Source organism: Dipodomys ordii, unplaced genomic scaffold, assembly GCF_000151885.1.
Source record: "Dipodomys ordii isolate 6190 unplaced genomic scaffold, Dord_2.0 Scaffold59, whole genome shotgun sequence".
Classification (NCBI taxonomy): Eukaryota; Metazoa; Chordata; class Mammalia; order Rodentia; family Heteromyidae; genus Dipodomys; species Dipodomys ordii.
Window position 1 is genome coordinate 8,793,761 of NW_012267275.1, and position 18,696 is coordinate 8,812,456.

The 18,696-nt window shown below is 35.4% G+C and overlaps 1 protein-coding gene across 6 annotated transcripts in view; it reads left to right on the forward strand.

The window, feature by feature from the left end:
* Pam (peptidylglycine alpha-amidating monooxygenase) overlaps window positions 1-18,696 on the forward strand; it is a 163,904-nt gene that overhangs the window by 25,102 nt on the left and 120,106 nt on the right. For all 6 annotated transcript variants that reach the window (XM_013022047.1, XM_013022050.1, XM_013022048.1 and 3 more), the window contains exon 3: window positions 11,210-11,267. In XM_013022047.1, coding sequence (XP_012877501.1) covers window positions 11,210-11,267 — 58 coding nt within the window. The remainder of the gene's footprint in view (window positions 1-11,209; window positions 11,268-18,696) is intronic.

An 18,696-nucleotide genomic window follows, 5' to 3' on the forward strand; every position in this document is an offset into this window, starting at 1 on the left:
ATCAAATACAAGCCATTTAAGGTAAAAAGTTGGTGGTTGGTGTATGACCATTCAGCCTTTTCCAAATAGATAAAATAAATATTGTTTATAAAATAAACATTGTTCCACCTTTTGTTACAGGAGAGGAACATGGATGTGAAGAATTAATGTTGGTCCAAAGTTCAGAAAAGTGACTTACTTCCATGTTCAGTGAAACTTAATGAAAATCATAAACCATTAGCTAAATTTGAGGTAGAGCTGGTCAATCATCAGCAATCCTTTTTCAGAAAAGTACATTTTCCTTCACATAAATCATTCTCTGATTCCTCCCTTTATAACCAAGAAGTCAAGGGGTAGCCTACCACTATCATCACCATGCTATGTTGTAGGCAATTACTTCCAGAGTTTGTTTTTGGTTTACTTAAAAGTGAAATGATTTGAAAGCTCCAAGATAGATTTTCCTCACCAAAATATTTTCCCTCATAATTTGCTCATTCAGTTTGTAATCCCTTCCCCCAAAACACACACACACACACACACACACACACACACACACACACAGAGCACTTGCCAGAAAATTGCTTGCATTTGAGCTACTTGGCATTGAGAAAGTAGCCAGCATCATCCATGGTGTGATTATAGTTTAAAATGCAAATGGCATTCTAGAATGAATCAACAGAAGGATAAAATTCATATGGAAAAGTAATTCTGTGTCTAATCCTAATTAGACAGCATCTTTAATACAAGTTTCAGTTGAACCTTTCTTCAACTGAATTTATTGCCAGTAAAGGGTATAGATACAGGAAAAATTCCACACATTTATAGAGCTTCCTTCTGGGCCAGCTATTATTCTAAATGCTGAGGCTGCTCCACTTACATTGTTACAAGATTAGATTTGGGGCTGGAATAAATATTCAAAAGGTTGGTAAGGTGGAGCTAAGTTTAATCACAAGGGCAAGAGTAAAAAATTTGGATAATTATTTGAAGTATTTAAAAATATTCATTTGGCTATCCCTTTCAGAACTTAAAAGTATGGATTAATTACTTATGTTAAAGTAAAGGCAATGAGGCCAGGAACATGAACAATTACCACATGTAGAAGTGACAGTCTGAAGAATTTTATTCAATGTGAAATATTTTAAATTCTGATTTCCAAGAAGTAGACTTTTGTTGATATTTGATTAACTCCAGAACATCTTTTATTCTTTGGAATAATGTTTGTTTTCTCTAACTTCTTTTTCTACTAGGATGAAGTAGAGAATATATAATCTACTGAGTCAATATTGGTTTATTGGAGAAGCATTTAAGTCACTTTGGGAAAAAATTGTTTTATTATCCTCTTTGAGTTAATATGTATTAGAATTCTTCAGGGTTCTCTAGCAATATAAAACCAGACATAGATATGCATGTACGGTTTATTAGGGGAATGGCTCACATAATTATGGGGACTGAGAGGTTTCAGAACAGGCTGTCTGTACACTGGGATTTCAGCCAGAGATTCTGCTGTAGGCCTTAGGGTTGAAAGGGGTTCTGGTATTCAAGAACAGGAGAAAATTATCTCAGTTCTTTGAGAGAGATTGGTCTACCTTTTCTCTGCTCTTGTTCTTTCTGTCTCCCTCGTCCCCCTCCCCCAGGGGTCGGAAGGTACTTGCACTGTCTGAGGGTGGGTCTTTTCCACCTGCTCCTTCCAGATGCATAGCCATCTCCTCTGGAAACACCTTCATAGACACACACAGTCCTCTTCCAGGGCTTGAGCCAGTACTTAATCCAATTAAGTCAGAAATTGACCAACCCAGATCAGTCAGAAAAAAATCTTCGAAAAATAATTTTCTAATTATACTCCTTATTTTAATTTTTTTCTTAATATACATATATATTACTGTAAAGATAGTGTACAGAGGGGTTAGAGTTACATGAGCAACTCCTATCAAGCATGGTTACACCCTCCTTTCTTTTTCCAGTACCATCGGTTCCCTCTCTACCTCCCCAACTTCTCCCTCCCCCCACAAAGTTGTAAAGTTCATTTTCAACATACTGTCTTGTAAATCTCATTATTACAATAGGTCATCCTCTATCCTTATTTTAGCATTTTGTTATTTCCTTTCCCCTACTCCAATTAGAAAAATGTATATACAAGATGCAGGACACCGAAATCAAATACAGTGACATCAGGGGTTATACCATGGGGAAAGAACATACAAAGAAACAAGAAAAAAAATCACATAGTGCATTAGAAGTACATTAAAAAGAACAGCAAGAAAGATAAAATCCCTTTGTCCCTATCTTGGGGTTCATTTCTCTTAATATCAGGTATATGGTTATATGTATATAGCTTTTGACTCTTCTGCTTGTCCTAGACATATAGTAGTTATTGCAGATAAGGGAAACCATGGGAACTGTGTTTCTTTGGGTCTGGCTTACTTCACTTTTATAATATTTTCCAAGTCTTTCCATTTCCTAACAAATGGGGCACTGCCATTTTTCTGATGGAGGCATAGAATTCCACTGTGTGTATAGATAGATAGATAGATAGATTACATTTTTGGGGGGGGGGTCTGGTCGTGGGGCCTGAACTCTGGGCTTGGGCACTGTGCCTCAGCTCTTCAGCTCAAGGCTGCACTCTACCACTTGAGCTACAGCACCACTTCCATCTTTTTTCTTTTTGCTAATGTGGTGCTGAGGAATCAAACCCAGGGCCTCATGCATGCAAGGCAAGCGCGATACCACTGAACCACCTTCCCAGCCCCAGACCACATTTTCTTGATCCATTCATCTACTGAGGGGCATCTGGGTTGGTTCCATATCTTAGCTATGTTGAATAATGCTGCAATAAACATAGTTGTGCTGGTAGCTTTAGTATGGTCTTGTTTGTGATCATTTGGGTAAATGCCCAAAAGGGGGATTACTGGGTTATAGGGAAGCTCTATGTGGAGTCTTTTGAGGAACCTCCATACTACTTTCCAGAGTGGTTGAACAAGTTTACACTCCCACCAACTGTGCAGTAGGGTTCCCTTTTGGCCTCATCCCCTCCAGCATCTGTTGTTATTAGAGTTCTTGATTATAGCCATTCTAACTGGGGTGAGGTGGCATCTCAAGGTTGTTTTGATTTGCATTTCTTTTACGGCTAGAGAAGTTGAGCATCTTCATGTGTCTATTGACCGTTCTTATTTCGTCTTCAGTGAAGTCTCTCTTTAAGTCTTTAGCCCACTTACTAATCAGGCAGTTGTTTCTTTGAGGATTTATTGTTAGGGGATTTAATTTTTTGAGTTCCAAAGATATTTTAGCTATGAGACTCTTGTCTGTTGTATGGCTAGTGAAGATCTTCTTTGAATCCATGGGCTTTCTATTGATCTTGCTAGCTATGTCCTTTGCCATGCAGAAGTTCTGCAGCTTCATATAATCCCATTTGTCCAACTTTTCTTTGATTTGTTGTTTTTCTGTGTCTTTATTAAGAAAATTTCAGCCTGTGCCAAGGAGCCCTATTCCTTATTTTAATTTTTAAAAACTTAAAATATATTAATATAAATCACACAAGGGGGCTTCAATGTTACAAGAATATAATATACTTGGATTAAATTCACTGCATCTGTACCACTCTTTCTTAAGCTCACTCCTTCATTCTCCTACTTCTTATTTTGCAGTTTTTAGTGGGATTCATTGTGATATATATATATATGCACATTTATATGTGTATGCATATATACATATATACATATGCATATATATAAATTTTATTAATATCTTGGGGTTCATTTCATTTAGCATCATCTTATATGTTCGTATGTACATAGCTTTTGAGCTTTTCTGCTTGTCTGTTAAGATTATTCTAGACATATACTAAACATTGCAAATAAGGGAAACCATGGGTCCTATATTTCTTTGGTTCTATCTTACTTCACTTAATATGATTTTTTCCATGTCTTTCCATTTCCTAACAAATGGAGCAGTGCCATTTTTTCTGACTGAAGCATAGAATTCCACTGTATCTATATATACCACATTTTCTTGAGCCATTTATCTACTGAGGGGCATCTGGGTTAGTTCCATATCTTAGCTATGGTGAATAATACTGCTATAAACATCGTTCTGCTGGTAGTGTGGCCTTGTTTGTGATCATTTGGATAAATGCCCAAAAGTGGAATTGCTGGGTCATAGGGGAGCTCTATGTGTGGAGATTTTTCTTTGTTGTTGTTTAATTTGGTATGTGATTTTTTTTGTTTCTTTTTTATGTTCTTCCTCCTATGGTATATCCCCTGTTGTCACTGTATTTGATTTTGGTACTCTGCATCTTGTATCTACATTTATCTAATTTGGGGAGGGGAGGGGGATAGCAAAATGCTGGAAAATGACCCATTACAACAATGATACTCAACTTTACAACTTCTGGGGGCGGGGAGAGGAGTGGAGGAGGTAGGGATAATAGGAGAAAAACAAAGGAGAGGGTAACAATATTTGACAAGAAATGTACTCATGACCTTACTCATGTAACTCTAACCCCTCTGTACAACATTTTTACAATAAAATATTTTTAATTGTATAATATTGACCACTGTCATCCTCTTGTTCTCTCTCCTACCTACTGGTTTTATCCCACCCAAACAGTCCCCTTTCTACAATCATTGATACATTACTGGTTTGTTGATTCCACATGTCAATGAAGACATGTTGTTCATCCTTTTGAACCTGGCCTACTTTGTTTAACATGATATCCAATTCCATCCATTTTCCTAAAAATAACATTATTTCAGTCTTCTTTATGGCTGAAAAATACTCCATTGTACATATACATTTTCTTTATCCAGTCATTGATTGTGGGTACCTAGGGTGGTTCCTTAATTTGATTATTGTAAATAGTGCTGCTATAAAGGTGTTTTTTAATAGTGTAAGTTATTTGTACAATAGCATTTCATTGAAAAATTTCCATATAAACATATATATATATATATATATATAATGGGCTTTGTTCAACTTATCCTATTCTATAACCTTTTTTGTCCTTCTTTCCCTTTTTAAAGTTTTAAAATGTTTATTCTATTTTGTACTAATATATATATATATATATATATATAAAATGTATTTTGGTTACATTTATTCCCTCCTCCCTGAAAATAATCACACTGTCTTTAGGATTATAAAACTATCAGAGAAAACCTGATTCCATCCTATTCCTTTCTTACACTGGGCTAACAGAACTTTCAGCAGTCCTGATATTCTCATTAGCTCTTTGCAGAACTAAAGTTATGTACGCCCAAAGTGAATGCTCTGTGGCAGTGAAGACTTTATGAATCCTTCACAAATTTTCTGGATTGAAATTTACATGTTCACAGTCTGGCAGGAAAGTAGAGTTTACTGACTGCTTTTTGTAAGCAATTGCTGTAATACACAGAGTCACAGTTGCACCAGAAGGTGGTAACACTTTTGCTGAGTTTTTTTCCCCTTTGTGTGTGTGTTTATGGTGCACAATATGTTATGTGTCTATGTATACTGAAATTATTACTGTAGTTAAACAATTTATTCTTTTCCTTCTCACAATTTTCAACAAGTTTTGATTATTTAACTAGAGATGATTGTGACAAGTTATCAGAAAACATGATACACAATATAATATTGTTATGTCACATGATGTACCTATAAAATCAGCCAATTTATAAATGCAAGTAAAACTAGGCTATATTATTCATGTGTACCCTTACTTGTGGTTCCTCCATTCAATCGTCTCTTTAAGGAAGGCATTCTGGGCAGATTCCTTAGGCATTCACAATAAAGTGCTATTATCCAATCAGGATACGATCACAGCATTCAACACTGGAATCAGAATGGCACCTCTGGTTTTCCCAAAACAAAAATTACTGGTTTTATGTGGATAGTTTGCATGGATAATAGTGTACAGATGGTTTTGTTTGTCCCATATTAATTTAAATAAACAGTTGATTTTATTAACTTCCTTTCCATAGGAAATTGTATCCTTGTCTCACAAAAGGACTAAACCAAATAAAGGAGTTTTTTTTTTCAATAGTTGAAGCAGCTGTTACTGAACACTGTTGTCTGCCTCTGAACTCTTGGTTAAAAATGGAGTTCTTTAGCTTTAAAGGCTCCCCACCTTTTCTACCTTTCCGTTACTAGCTTGCTTTTATTTTCCATCAGAAAATGGTGCGTTGCTTGGATGGCTCTCAATAGCATCAATAGGAAGCAGAGCAGAGCAATATCGGCGCTTGATTCAGGTTTGGCTGATTTGCTGAACAGATAGCACAGGCATATGTGGCTGTGCAGATTCATATTATTTCTCCCTTTTTATACATTTGAGTCTGTGTTGCCAGTTTGAATCTTCAGTATTTTACAGGCGATCTCCTGGTATCACTCACACACTGTGTTCTCCATAGAAAGAGAAAGAGGATTCATGATGATGATACATAGACAACTATGAGAGGTGGCACTGGTAGTTAGAGCTAAATTATAGAAGCATCTTTTACATAGCAGTGTGAGTAAATGAAGACATTTCTACGGGAGAGTCAGGTCTGCTTGTGTCCTCAAAGCTGTTGAGAAGAAGTAGTGATTTGAATTATGTATATGTGTTCCATTGGTGTTTCTTTGCAAAACAACATGGTGACAGCATTAAATAGTTCACTACACTGAAACTTATCAATAGGCATTCATGAAAAAGTTCTTAACTGCTGTTGGAAATGTAGGGACTCTGATTCAAGCTTCTTGCTATTCCCCTACTTCTTTCACTAATTGGTAAGGAACTAAAGTTATATCTTAGAACTAACACTACTTAACACGACTTTCTTTTCAAATATTAGAGAGGTTTGAAAAATAATCTTTAAGTAGCTATTTTTCCATGGTAAAAGAGATGTATTTAGAGAGGTAGACAGAGTCCATTTCAGCAGCTCCTTTACATTCTTGCAGGCAAGTTACTTACCTTCTACAGCTTTAATTTTTCATCTTTAAAAATATGTTTGTAATAACCTACCTAGAGCATTACCCTGGGAAATAACTCAGATAGAAATGTCTCCAATGAATCAAGAAGCTCGGTATATGCTCTTCCATTTGCAGGCATCATATGCTAAGTTCTGCTAGTCTACCATAATCATTTGAATTAATTCTGTATTTGTGATTTGCAACAACCTCATAGGGTTGAGATATGTGACTGTTCTTATTCATCACACAAAAAACTGAAGCAGAACTAGTTGCTTGCTGTAACAATGATCTCATAACTTTATTTCTTCAAAAATGTTTCCTTCACTTGATGTCCTCACACACTGTGCTTTTGTCAACAAGGTTTCTGGTTCACCAAGTTGGTCACAATTAAGTATACACATCCACATTAACATACTATTAATTTTAATTTTTAAACTGATGCTTCTAGCACAAAATTTTCATTTAAAGTAACCATCCATCATTATTGATCTACTATAGAAATTATCCTGCATTGATTACAATGTAACACTATTTTGTAAGCACTTAAATAATCTTTTTCTCTATACTATAATGAACTCTTAAGAGTTTGGTAAATGGCATCATCCAACCTATTCTCCAATTAATGACATTTCTTATTTAAAAAGTTACTTATGTAGAAATTAACCTTTATTATAAACAGAATTTAATATCTTAAGAAAACAAAGGTTGAAGTTTTTGTTTGTTTTGTTTTGTTTTGTTTGTGGAACTGAGGGTTCTACTCAAGGCCTTGCATTTGTTAAGCAGGTACTTCATCATTTGAGTGGCTCTGGCCATCCCAAGGATGAAGATTTTAATGAACTAATCAGAACCACAATTTAATAAAATGTGGATAAATATCCCCCATTATTAGTGTTTTGTCTCTAAGTAGTTGTACAAATGAGTTTCAGTTCAACAGGTCAGTTTATGGTTACAACACATCTTAATCTTATTTCTTTATCATTTCCCCTGTCACTCAGAACCCCACACATTCCCTCAATTATCCTAGTTTCATGTTCACATATGTACATTGAATATTATGACTATATTCTTCTATCTTTCCTGTCATCTATCTGCCCTCTCCTTGACCTCATATACCCGACTTCCCAAATTTTAGCTTCCTGATATTCATTTTGTTAGACTGTTAGTTGTTCAAAAGAATTGCACCATTGGAATTCTCTCCTACACAAACCATATTTTACATTATATGTTTATATATATACATATATATGGCCCCTATGTGGGCTTACATTTGTTTATAAATTATATATAACTTCCACATATGAAAGAAGAATTACATGAGCCTGCCTGAGTTCACTTGACATCATTTTCCAAAGTCCATCCATTTGTTGACAAATGACATAACGTCACTATTCCTGATATATTATAAAGGCTTTTTATCCTAACTCTTGCTCTAACCACTTGGGTGGCCTTATGTCAGTACAGCAATCTTCCTGTGAATCAGTTTCCTTTTCTGTAAGGAAAAGAGTGCAGTGCCTGGTAGACTTACTCACAGTATGCTTGTGAGAATAAGATGAAGTAACATAAAAAGTGCTTCCTCATGTTCAACCAGCCTGAGCACAGATGCTGTCCCTGAGTCATCTTTAGCATCTTTAGTCATCTCCAGTCAGTCTGTGCACATGGCTTATGCTTCTTCCTATTACACAGTCCCTGAGCTTTTAACTCAACTCTAAAAATCAACTCATGATATCAATATATACCAGAACAAAGTCACTGATGCCTTTCCAGTTGCAGAGAAAAGAATAAATTACCTCTTTCCAACCTCTGTTCAATTGAAGTGTGGTCATCAAAGCTTTCAGCTAAGGACAAATTATTCATCTAATACACTATATATTTTTTAATGTGCTCACTTTTAGAAAAACTTTTACATCCTATTTTAACAGAATATATATCAATATATGTAAATATAAATTTTATATTATATATATATATATAAACAATAAGTGTGTGTGTGTGTGTGTGTGTGTGTGTGTGTGTGTGTGTGTGTGTGTATGGCAGTACCAGAGTTTCAACTCAGGATCTTGTATGTGCTAGGTAGATGTTAATGGAGCCACTTGGCCAGCTTCTCTGGAATGGACTATAAATAATTGGTTATTTGTTTGTTTACTTATCATTTACATATTTTTCCAGCTGAGGCTCTGCAACTCCCTAGCCTGATATTTTACTGGTTTTACTTTGGGAAAAAGGGTATCATAGACTTTTCTGCCAGGGCTAATGTAAAGCTGCAACACTACTCTCAATCACAGTCTCATTAATAGCTAGGGTAATAGGCATGAGACACTGGTAAGTGGCTGGGCTGGCTATTTTCAAGATGGTACCTATTTTACTCACAACTGGTGCTCTGCCACTTACTTCAGCTCCACCTCCAGTTTTGGCTTTTTGTTGGATAATTAGCAATTAGTCTCTGAGACTTGAATGTCTAAGCTAGCTCCAAATCTAAATCCTCAGATCTCAGCCTATAGAGTAACTAGAGCTTGAAGGCATGCACCACCTCCACACTGCGTAGCTGCAAGTTTCTAAAGTCATTTCCCTAATTGAGTTTTCAGTGACCTATGTTTATATATTTATATACCAAGTTCTGGCTGCATGAACAATAACTTTTTTTAGTCAAGTTACATTTTCTTAGACAGGCTTCTTAAGGCAAGATTACACAGATGTGATAGAGTTATCCAAGAGATGCAGCCTTGAGAAGGCTGTTAGAAGATACACTGGTGTTTGTTCAAGTCTCTTAACATTTATGTGTATGAGAGGAACAGGAACAAATAACCGAGACCCAAAGTGTGGAGTTTTCATAAGCCAGTGGTGATGCCCATTGAAAAGAAGGGCTCAGAAGAGTATGACTCAAGTTTGATCAAGGAAGTAGTCTTTGTCATTAACTAGAGCATCTTTGCAAAGCAATATTCCTTTGCTTTACCCCAGTTTCTATAAAATAATAGCACCTGCAGTATAGCAATGTGTTTTGAGGATTAAAGGGGTTAGTGCTTCTAAAATGCTTAGGACAATGCTGATATCTTGGAAGTTCTATGTCTGCTGTCATTACTATTTTTAAAATAGAGTTAATAAGCATCTGTCTGTTTGATCTAGGATTGCTTTTGTTATTAAGTGCCATAATAAAAGTGAAACATGGAAGTTCTGCTAGGCAGTGATAAGCATATTCGCTAACAACAGCAGTAGTAGCTATTAGGGTCACAAAATACCTTAAATTTGTAAAACATTTATAGCCCAGAATGATCAATATGAATAAACTTTGAGCTTATCATTTTCTTAAATTTTAAAAAGTGTAGGGATGTTATGTCACATTAGAAACTCAGATATTGCAAATATTTATGAACAATCATACTTGTGAAAGAAAGATCATAATAGATGTATTATGCCTCTGTATCTCTTGGGTTCTCTATCTACAGTTAAATTCTCCAGCATGAATGAGATATAACCTCCTTACTGTGCAACCTTCAGTATTTCCAGGGTTCTTTCTTATTGTTAAAGTCAGTTTTAATCTATATAATTATAAAGACTTAAAGGAAATGAAACATTTCCTTCAGTTTAGAAAAATGGCATATTCAAAAATAGAAGCTAGCACTGAATTATATTGTTTCCATTTTGTTTCTATCTTAAGATACGTATTTGATATATATGCCACTGCATCTAAATGACTCAATAATCTTGAGCTTTGATATATTTAATTGTGGAAAAATGACAATTAGATAAGAGGCCAATAAATTTTTTAAAAAAGAAAGAATAACTTGAGATTGTATTGATTTTTTTAAACATAAAGAATTCTATACTCAGAGAAAATAATCAAATGCAATATTATATTTTAAGACCCATCATTATTTATTATTTTCTATGTCTAATATTAGGGTGGATGTAAAATGATGCAAGAAACTCAGTATTTAATTTTTCAAATAACAAAGCTAGTCAAACATAATTCTCACCATATTCATATTAAATAAATTATTATACATTTTTATATGAAAAATATTGCCTTTTAACTGTGACGATATTAGAAATATCACAAATGACCATTGTTTTTTTTAATTTTTGTTTTGATTTGTTTTTTTTATAAATACTGCCAAAGACTGTTTAGGAAAGGATTGTAACTTTCAGGATACCCAAGTTCAAGACTCAGCTTTTCCACTAACCTGCCACACAGCTCTTAGCCAGAAATCTCACTTCATTGGACCAGTGATTGAAAACTGTGTATTTTATAGTTATTATTATTTGTTTCTTATTATCTGCAGTTTAATTTGGATTTTATGTCTTTCTTTTTTAATAGTCTGATACATACTTCTGCATGTCAATGCGTTTGCCAGTGGATGAGGAAGCCTTCGTGAGTAAGTATTAATTGTCTGGTGTGGGAGGCAGGTGGCAGGAAGGGAGAGTGGTTATTTGAGATCAGTGAAAGGTTCTCTTTGATGGTTATGACTATATTAATCTCTTAATGTCAGATTCCAAAATGCATTTATCATGCCTAATGCAAATACAAAACAGAGGTAGCCGCTGCGAGATAAAATTACACAGTGTATCTGGAGAGAAGAAGCCGCATGAAGATGTCAATGGTGACCAATACCATGTGGTCCCATTTGTACAATATTGGATTTCTGTCTGTGGCTGAATACTTAATTCCGTTCCTCTCAACAGATTGTTTATTTACCTGCTGCTTCAGACTATAAATCGACTGCACTTAGAATCAACACTGGGGATGTAAAATCTACCTCTCAGATAGGTAGATGGATCAGAAGGAGAGGATGAAGGGAGCTAGATCAGGATAGAGAAGGGAAAAAATAGGGAGAGAAGGAAAGCTGAAAGAGAAGGGCCCTGTATCCTGTAGTTTACATTACAGAGCAGACGACTTGTAAGTGACAGGTCCTTCCCCAACAGAGCTTGTAAATCAGAGAGAAAAAGTGACAAAGTACCATATGTTTTCATCTAGGTTGTTTTAATTTAAACCCTCCTCCTGACAGACTTTCAAGTGTATTGGCACATTATGCATGGATTGGTCCATACCTCCTCCTTCACTTTCTGGTTTGAAATGATTTGGGGAAGAGATGGCTAGTAATGAGAGTTGTTCCTTTCAAACTCATCTTCAGATGGACTGTATGAAATGGCTGGTGTGTGAATTGTACAGTGTGTACCACATAGCCTTAAGATATCTTGGGATGGATTTTCATGACGTGCTGTCCACACGAATGTATATTATAGACCTGCAAAACCAGAAATGTGCAGTTATTTATTCTCATAATTTTGGAGCTGTCACAACAGCAAAAAGCAAGTAATAACATTGTACAAACAAAATTGGCCCAGTAGTTAATCCCTAAAAGTGAAAACCATGTCATGAGAGGCTGAACACTGCCCATTACTTTGCGTAGTTTTGGACCATTCTTAAAAGGAAAGCTAGGAAGAACAGCATTCTCAGGGACTGAGTTGAATAAGTTGAAAATAATTTAAGTTACAAGTCATAGTTGAGTAACTCCCAAGTGTGATCTATAATATATTCATTGTTAAAATATTAACACTATCTTTGAAATTTTTTATATCCACATAGTTGGCAGCCTCAGAGGAAATACTATTTTCTCTTAAAAGGATAATTTTCTTGAATTTTTTCTTTATTAATATTCTATTTTCTTTGTTAAAATCCAAGAGTAGTCTAATTCCTACTATTTCATGCTTTTGAAAAGAGGCCACAGTGCCCACCTGATAAAACATGGTAATCACATCGCAAGGCATGTTTCTCATTGATTGCTTAAGGCTGGCAGTAGTATAATTCCAGGGCTGGTAACTCTGAGGACTAAAGATTTATATCCTGGTATGTATTATTACTCTCTTAATATAAATGATCTCTTAATATAAATATTTGCACAGACTTTAAATTTAAAAAAAAATCCACCTGGGTGGTTCAGCCTGTAATCCTAGCTACTCAGAAAGCTGGTATCTGAGGATCGTGGTTCAAAGCCAGCCCGGGCAGGAAAGTCCGTGAGACTCTTATCTCCAATTAACCACCAGAAAATGGAAGTGGCACTGTGGCTCAAATGGTAGAGTGCTCACCTTGAGCTGAAATGCTGAGGGACAGCACCCAGGCTCAGAGTTCAAGCCCCACAACTGAACCAAAAATAAATAAATAAATAAATTCCAAGGGAATACATTTAATCAAGCAAAATACTAACTGGAAACAGCTTTAAAGGGCAAAATTAGAACCAAGGTCCTAAACATTTCTTCATTTTGTTTTTTTTTTCTTTTTTAATTTTTAATAAGTTTTTTTATTGTGAAAATACTGTACAGAGGGGTTACTTTTTACAGTTACATGAGCAAGGTAATGAGTACATTTCCTATCATGCATTGTCGCCTCCTCCTTTGTTTTTCCCCTACCATCCCTTAGCTCCCACCTCCACAATTACACCCCCCCCTCTCCCGCCTAAATTGTAAAGTTCATTTTCAACAGTGTCTTGTATATCTCATTGTTACAATGGGTCAACCTGTATCCCTCTTTAAACATTCTGTGGCAGCTCTCCTTTAACTAGTCTTCTAAGATTAGTAACTACTTTTTCTTCCTTTCTTCGTCACTGGGAGGATGTCATGAATACTAAAGATATGTTTCCTGTTCAGAACAGGTTGTTACATTTTTTTTTTAGTGAGTTCTTTCATGTTATAACCCTAAGGGAACTTCACACAAAAGTGTAAGTGTACCAAATTAAAACTGAAAATTGAAAAGCAAACAGATCACTTTTAAAGAAACAAGTAAGGGAAGGGACTTGTTTATTCAGGTTATCTGTCAGTTGGGTGATTTTCCAGACCTTCCAACTGGAAGTTTTAGTTGTGGGGAGACCATTTCTTCCATGCTCTGATATTCTGCTGGTAAAGAAAGGAAGCTTCAGCCTTTACATGGCCTGTTCCTAATTCTGAACCTCAGGATGCCTTACCATAGATTTATGTAAAGTCTTTTTGATATGCTAAGGTTGTACATGAAGAATTGCAAACACTATAATATTCTGCCATTTTTTCTTTCTCCTTTTTAGTGTATATTAATTGTGTTAAGGGAATTCATTATGACATTTTCATACATGCATGTATCATATTTTAATCAAATTTTCTCTTCTGTTGACATTTTACTTTTTTAAATATGTTTTTATTGTAAAAATAGTGTACAGAGGGGTTACAGCTACATGAGTAAGGTAATGAGTACATTTCCTTTCAAGCATTGTTACCTCCGCCTTTGTTTTTCCCTTACCATCCCTTCCCTCCCCAACTCTTCCCTCTCCCCACCAAGTTGTAAAGTTTGTTTTCAACATAGTGTTTTGTACATCTCATTGTTACAGTGGGTCAGCCTGTGTCCTTACTTCAGCATTTTGTTATTTATCTTCCCCTACCCAAATTATAAAAATGTATATACAAGATGCAGGACACCGGAATCAAATACAGTGAAAACATGGCCTTTTACTTTTTAAGACAGGATCTCACTATGTTGTCCAGACATGCATTAAACTCTAGTCCTCCTATCCCAGTCTCCCTAGCAGCTGAGATTGCAGGCATGCACCACCATGACTGGCTTTTTTGTTTATCATTATTGTTTTTAAAAAAATAAGTTATAGCAACTCTATTTGTTCACTCCTTCCTTAAGATAGAATTTTATACCTTCTGTTTTCATTATCTGTGACTATAACCATTGACTGTCAGCAGGATATAAGCAACAGGAGATGATAGATTTTTAATAGTTGCTTTCTGAGTGGAAAAATTCAACAGTGAAACTCACTGGACACTGATGAAAATGAACTATACAACTCGTGGGTGGAGACGGGAAGGAAGGACTGGGTTAGAATGAGGTAACAGAAGACAGTGTAAGAAAGGAAATATACTCATTACCTGACTCATGTAACAGTAATTCCTTCATACATCATGTTCATAATGAGAATTAAGTAAATTAATTTAAAAAATACCCCTAAACTCGATAAAAGACATAAACTCCCCAAAATAATGGGATCAGAACCACACGGTAAGATGGAGCCCTGATACTAAGAATAAATAAATAATTCTTTAGATGATTCCATTGTGCAGTGAAGCACCCAGAGTTTTAGAGCTGCAGTTATGAAAAGAAAAAAATATATTCTGAACAAAAACAGCTTTTCCTAGAGCACTGCTTTTGTTTATAGTTTTAATATGAAGTTAGGGAATTGATTGCGTGAAGATAAAATAAAATCTGCATTTGACCACTGAACTGCTGTGCTGTCTGAAAGGTGTTTTACAGATATTCAGAGGAATTGGCTCTGACAGCAACCACTCAGCCAAGAAATGTGACTGTCATCTTCATTCTCTTGCTTTTCCTCCCATGGATGACCAGTAAATAAATGTGTCTTTCCCTTCATGAACAGTGGCAGGTCCCTATCCATCAAATTGCACTACACAAATGAGCTAGAAGTCAATGAGATTAGAAATAGATTAAGTTAATGTAATGATTCATTGCTTTTTATTTTCTTAGATTTCTATCTTGAATGTATTGCCATGTCTACTACAGAAATGTACAGCTTTATTTGCAATACAATGATGGTTAACTGATTTGGGGGTAGTTTGAACACTGAAAAAATAACTTTATTTTCAACATGCACATCAGATCATGTGACTATAAAGACCACTACCTTACAGGGTTCTGGGGTCAACTTCACATTTTATAGCATTGATATTAGCAAAAGAAGAATGATCCTCTGTGCATATATGTGAGTCTTCATTCCCATGCAAGCATTCTGTCAGCTTTCTGCTTCCAAATATTTAACTGAGTATCCTTCTTCTTAGCATTTTCTCTTTATAAGGAGGCAGACAGCTATATTTTCAGTATCCCAAATGGCCATTGAAGACCCACCAGCAGATACAACAAATTTCCTAGGTTCTTGATGAAAGCTACTTGGAAATAGTTGTTATTGACAGCACAAATAAAATATATTATACTAGGAATCTTTAGTTAACTCCATTTTCTTTGGTTATAATCATGAAAGAAAAGTTGATGCTTAACACTTTGTGTTAGAATCTTAGAGTCTTCAATCTTTTGGATGGCCAAAGAGTATCTTTCTAACATGACACTCTGTAACAATTTGCAAACTTTTTTCAGATAACTAAAAAAAAGTGACAAAATAGTTGGAACATTTTCTTGCATTTTATAAAGCCCTGAGGAAGTCTATGTTAAGATTCATCTGGCACCCACTGAATACTTGTTCACAAAGGTGTTTTATTGCAATGATATAAAAATAAGATATCCTAGTAAGCTGACCAACTCATAAAGTTCAAATGTGAATTTGGGCTTTCATTTGTAGATATGTTTAGTGATGGGAGAATCATGGAATTTTGACAGTCATTCTAAAATGGGCATTTCAGCTATTTCAGTAAGAATTGTTTTAGTGGTCAGCTCTTAAAAGAGCAGTGTGAAATCATCTAGTTAGGGGAAATTCTATAAGGAAGTGGGTCAGATTTCATCAGGAACTAGGAAGATGATCTATTTGCATATACAGAGGTGTGGAAAATAAACCAAGTATGGAGAGTGTTTCAAAGGAGTACACTGGTCAGAAGCATGCCCAGGAGAAGTATGCCTTCAAGGCATATCTACTTGGGAGGAAAAGGGATCTGATTTAGTGTTGTTGTGAGAAGGAAACAACGTGTTGGCAAGGAGCCAGGCAGAGAAATGTCAACAGTTATGGTCATGAAGCAGGGTTGTCTTATGAAAGTGAAGAGTAGATCTGGGGGTCATTATGTTGAAGTAGGAAAGAATGAAATAATATCATGCAGAGCTTTAAAAACCTAGAAAGGAAATATGGAATTGATTTTGTAGGAAAATAGGCAAGCAGTATAGAAATGACATTACAAAAAAACAGTGCTTAATGATACATACGCTGTTTTATCTTGCATGTCTATTTATTGATTCTTTACTTGATTCTGATATTGTCATAAAGTGCAGTTAGAAAAGATTATCATGGAAGTATGATTCTTTCTTGGTGTTGAATATCCTTTATTCAAACATAAGGATTATTTCATTTGAAATTTATGTTCACTATATAGGCTTGCTCAGATGTCTTATTTCTTGGTTAATTTGGCAACAGCACCTGAAAGTTCCCATAAACTGTCCTAAATTTTTTTTATAAACTGTATATGATTGTTACTGCTAGCAAGTGTAAATGATGATTTCTTTATTAAGTCCTCTGATTTAAAATGTTAAGGCAGGAGGTCTTTCCTTTAGTGTTGAGATGCTTTATGATTATGGGGGAAGCTAGCAAAAGATGATATAATACATCATTTCTGCAGATTTTCAGCATGCTAGCTAATCACCTACACAGTAGTAAGTCTTACAAGTTCCTGTACCTTCCCATGCCTTCCCATATTTGAAGGTGATTTCAGATAGATAGATAGATAGATAGATAGATAGATAGATAGATAGATCCCACACTTGCTATTTAAAGCCTATCTTCAGTTACTTTGAGCAGCGTTTGAAGTATGATCTTTTGTTTGGCACTTGTAAACATGGCTAAATTTAGTCTCTCTTTTATATAACTCTTTGCACACACCTCCAATTCTTTCTGTACAATATAACTTTAAATATCAACATACCACTCTTTATCATAGGCATAAATGTAGTCATGGGCTGGCTATACAAGCTCATGTCTGTATCAGACTTACTTTAGGTCATGAAGCTAAAAATCACATGATCTAATACCAGGCTCCACAATCTCTCTTATGAAAACATTTAGGGGCTGGGAAGATGGCTCAGTGGTAGAGTGCTTGCCTTGCATGCATGAGGCCCTGGGCTCAAGTCCACAGCACCACATAAACAAAAAAAAGCCAGAAGTGGAGCTGTGGCTCAAGTGATTGAGCACTAGTCTTGAACTGAAGAGCTGAGGGACTATATCCAGGCCCAGAATTAGGCCCCATGACCAAAAAGAAATTTTTTAAATGTTACTTAATTTTTATCATCATGAATTCTTCCCATTAATTCATTTTCGAGAAAATCTTGTTTGTACAATTTGAAACACTATACGATCCAGAGTTAACTAAGATAATGTAGCCTAAGTCTGAGTATGTTCAAACAATAAAGAATATTATGCCACTGAAACTTAACTGTAGTCATGATCACCTGTGATTCACCTGTGAATGAAAAAGTATATTAGCCTTGAGATTTGATGGTGATAGAGTTGGGGAAGTGGAGGACCTGATTGATGGGGGATTACTTTATTTATTTGTTTATTTATTTATAAGTGTTGGAGATCTAACTTAAGGCCTTTCACATGCTACACAAGCATTCTACCTAGTCTTCATTTTGTCTTTCTTTCTTCCTTTCTTCCTTTCTGTTTCTTTATTTCATTCCTTCTCTCCCTCTTTTTTTTCCATCTATGATACTACAGAGTCTATACATAATATGCAAACTCAATATTACTGAGCAACAGCCCAGCCTTCCTTTTATTTTTTATTTTTTTACAGAGCTGAGGACTGAACTCAGGGCCTTGCGCTCGCCAGGTGGGCGCTCTTTTGCTGAGCTAAACTTCCAGTCCCCCTTTTATTTATTTTTTAACAAACTCTATAGCTAATTCTAATGCACAGCCCAGACTGAAAAGAACTATTGAAGAAAATTACTTTATAACGTTTAAAACATTCAATCCATTAAATAAACCATTTATTATACATAGTTTATATAAGGTGATTCTCTGGGAGGGAAAATAAAAATAGTTACTACTGATTCTCCTTAGTGATACATATATGGGACAATTCTGGAATATCATACTTCTGGATAGCTCT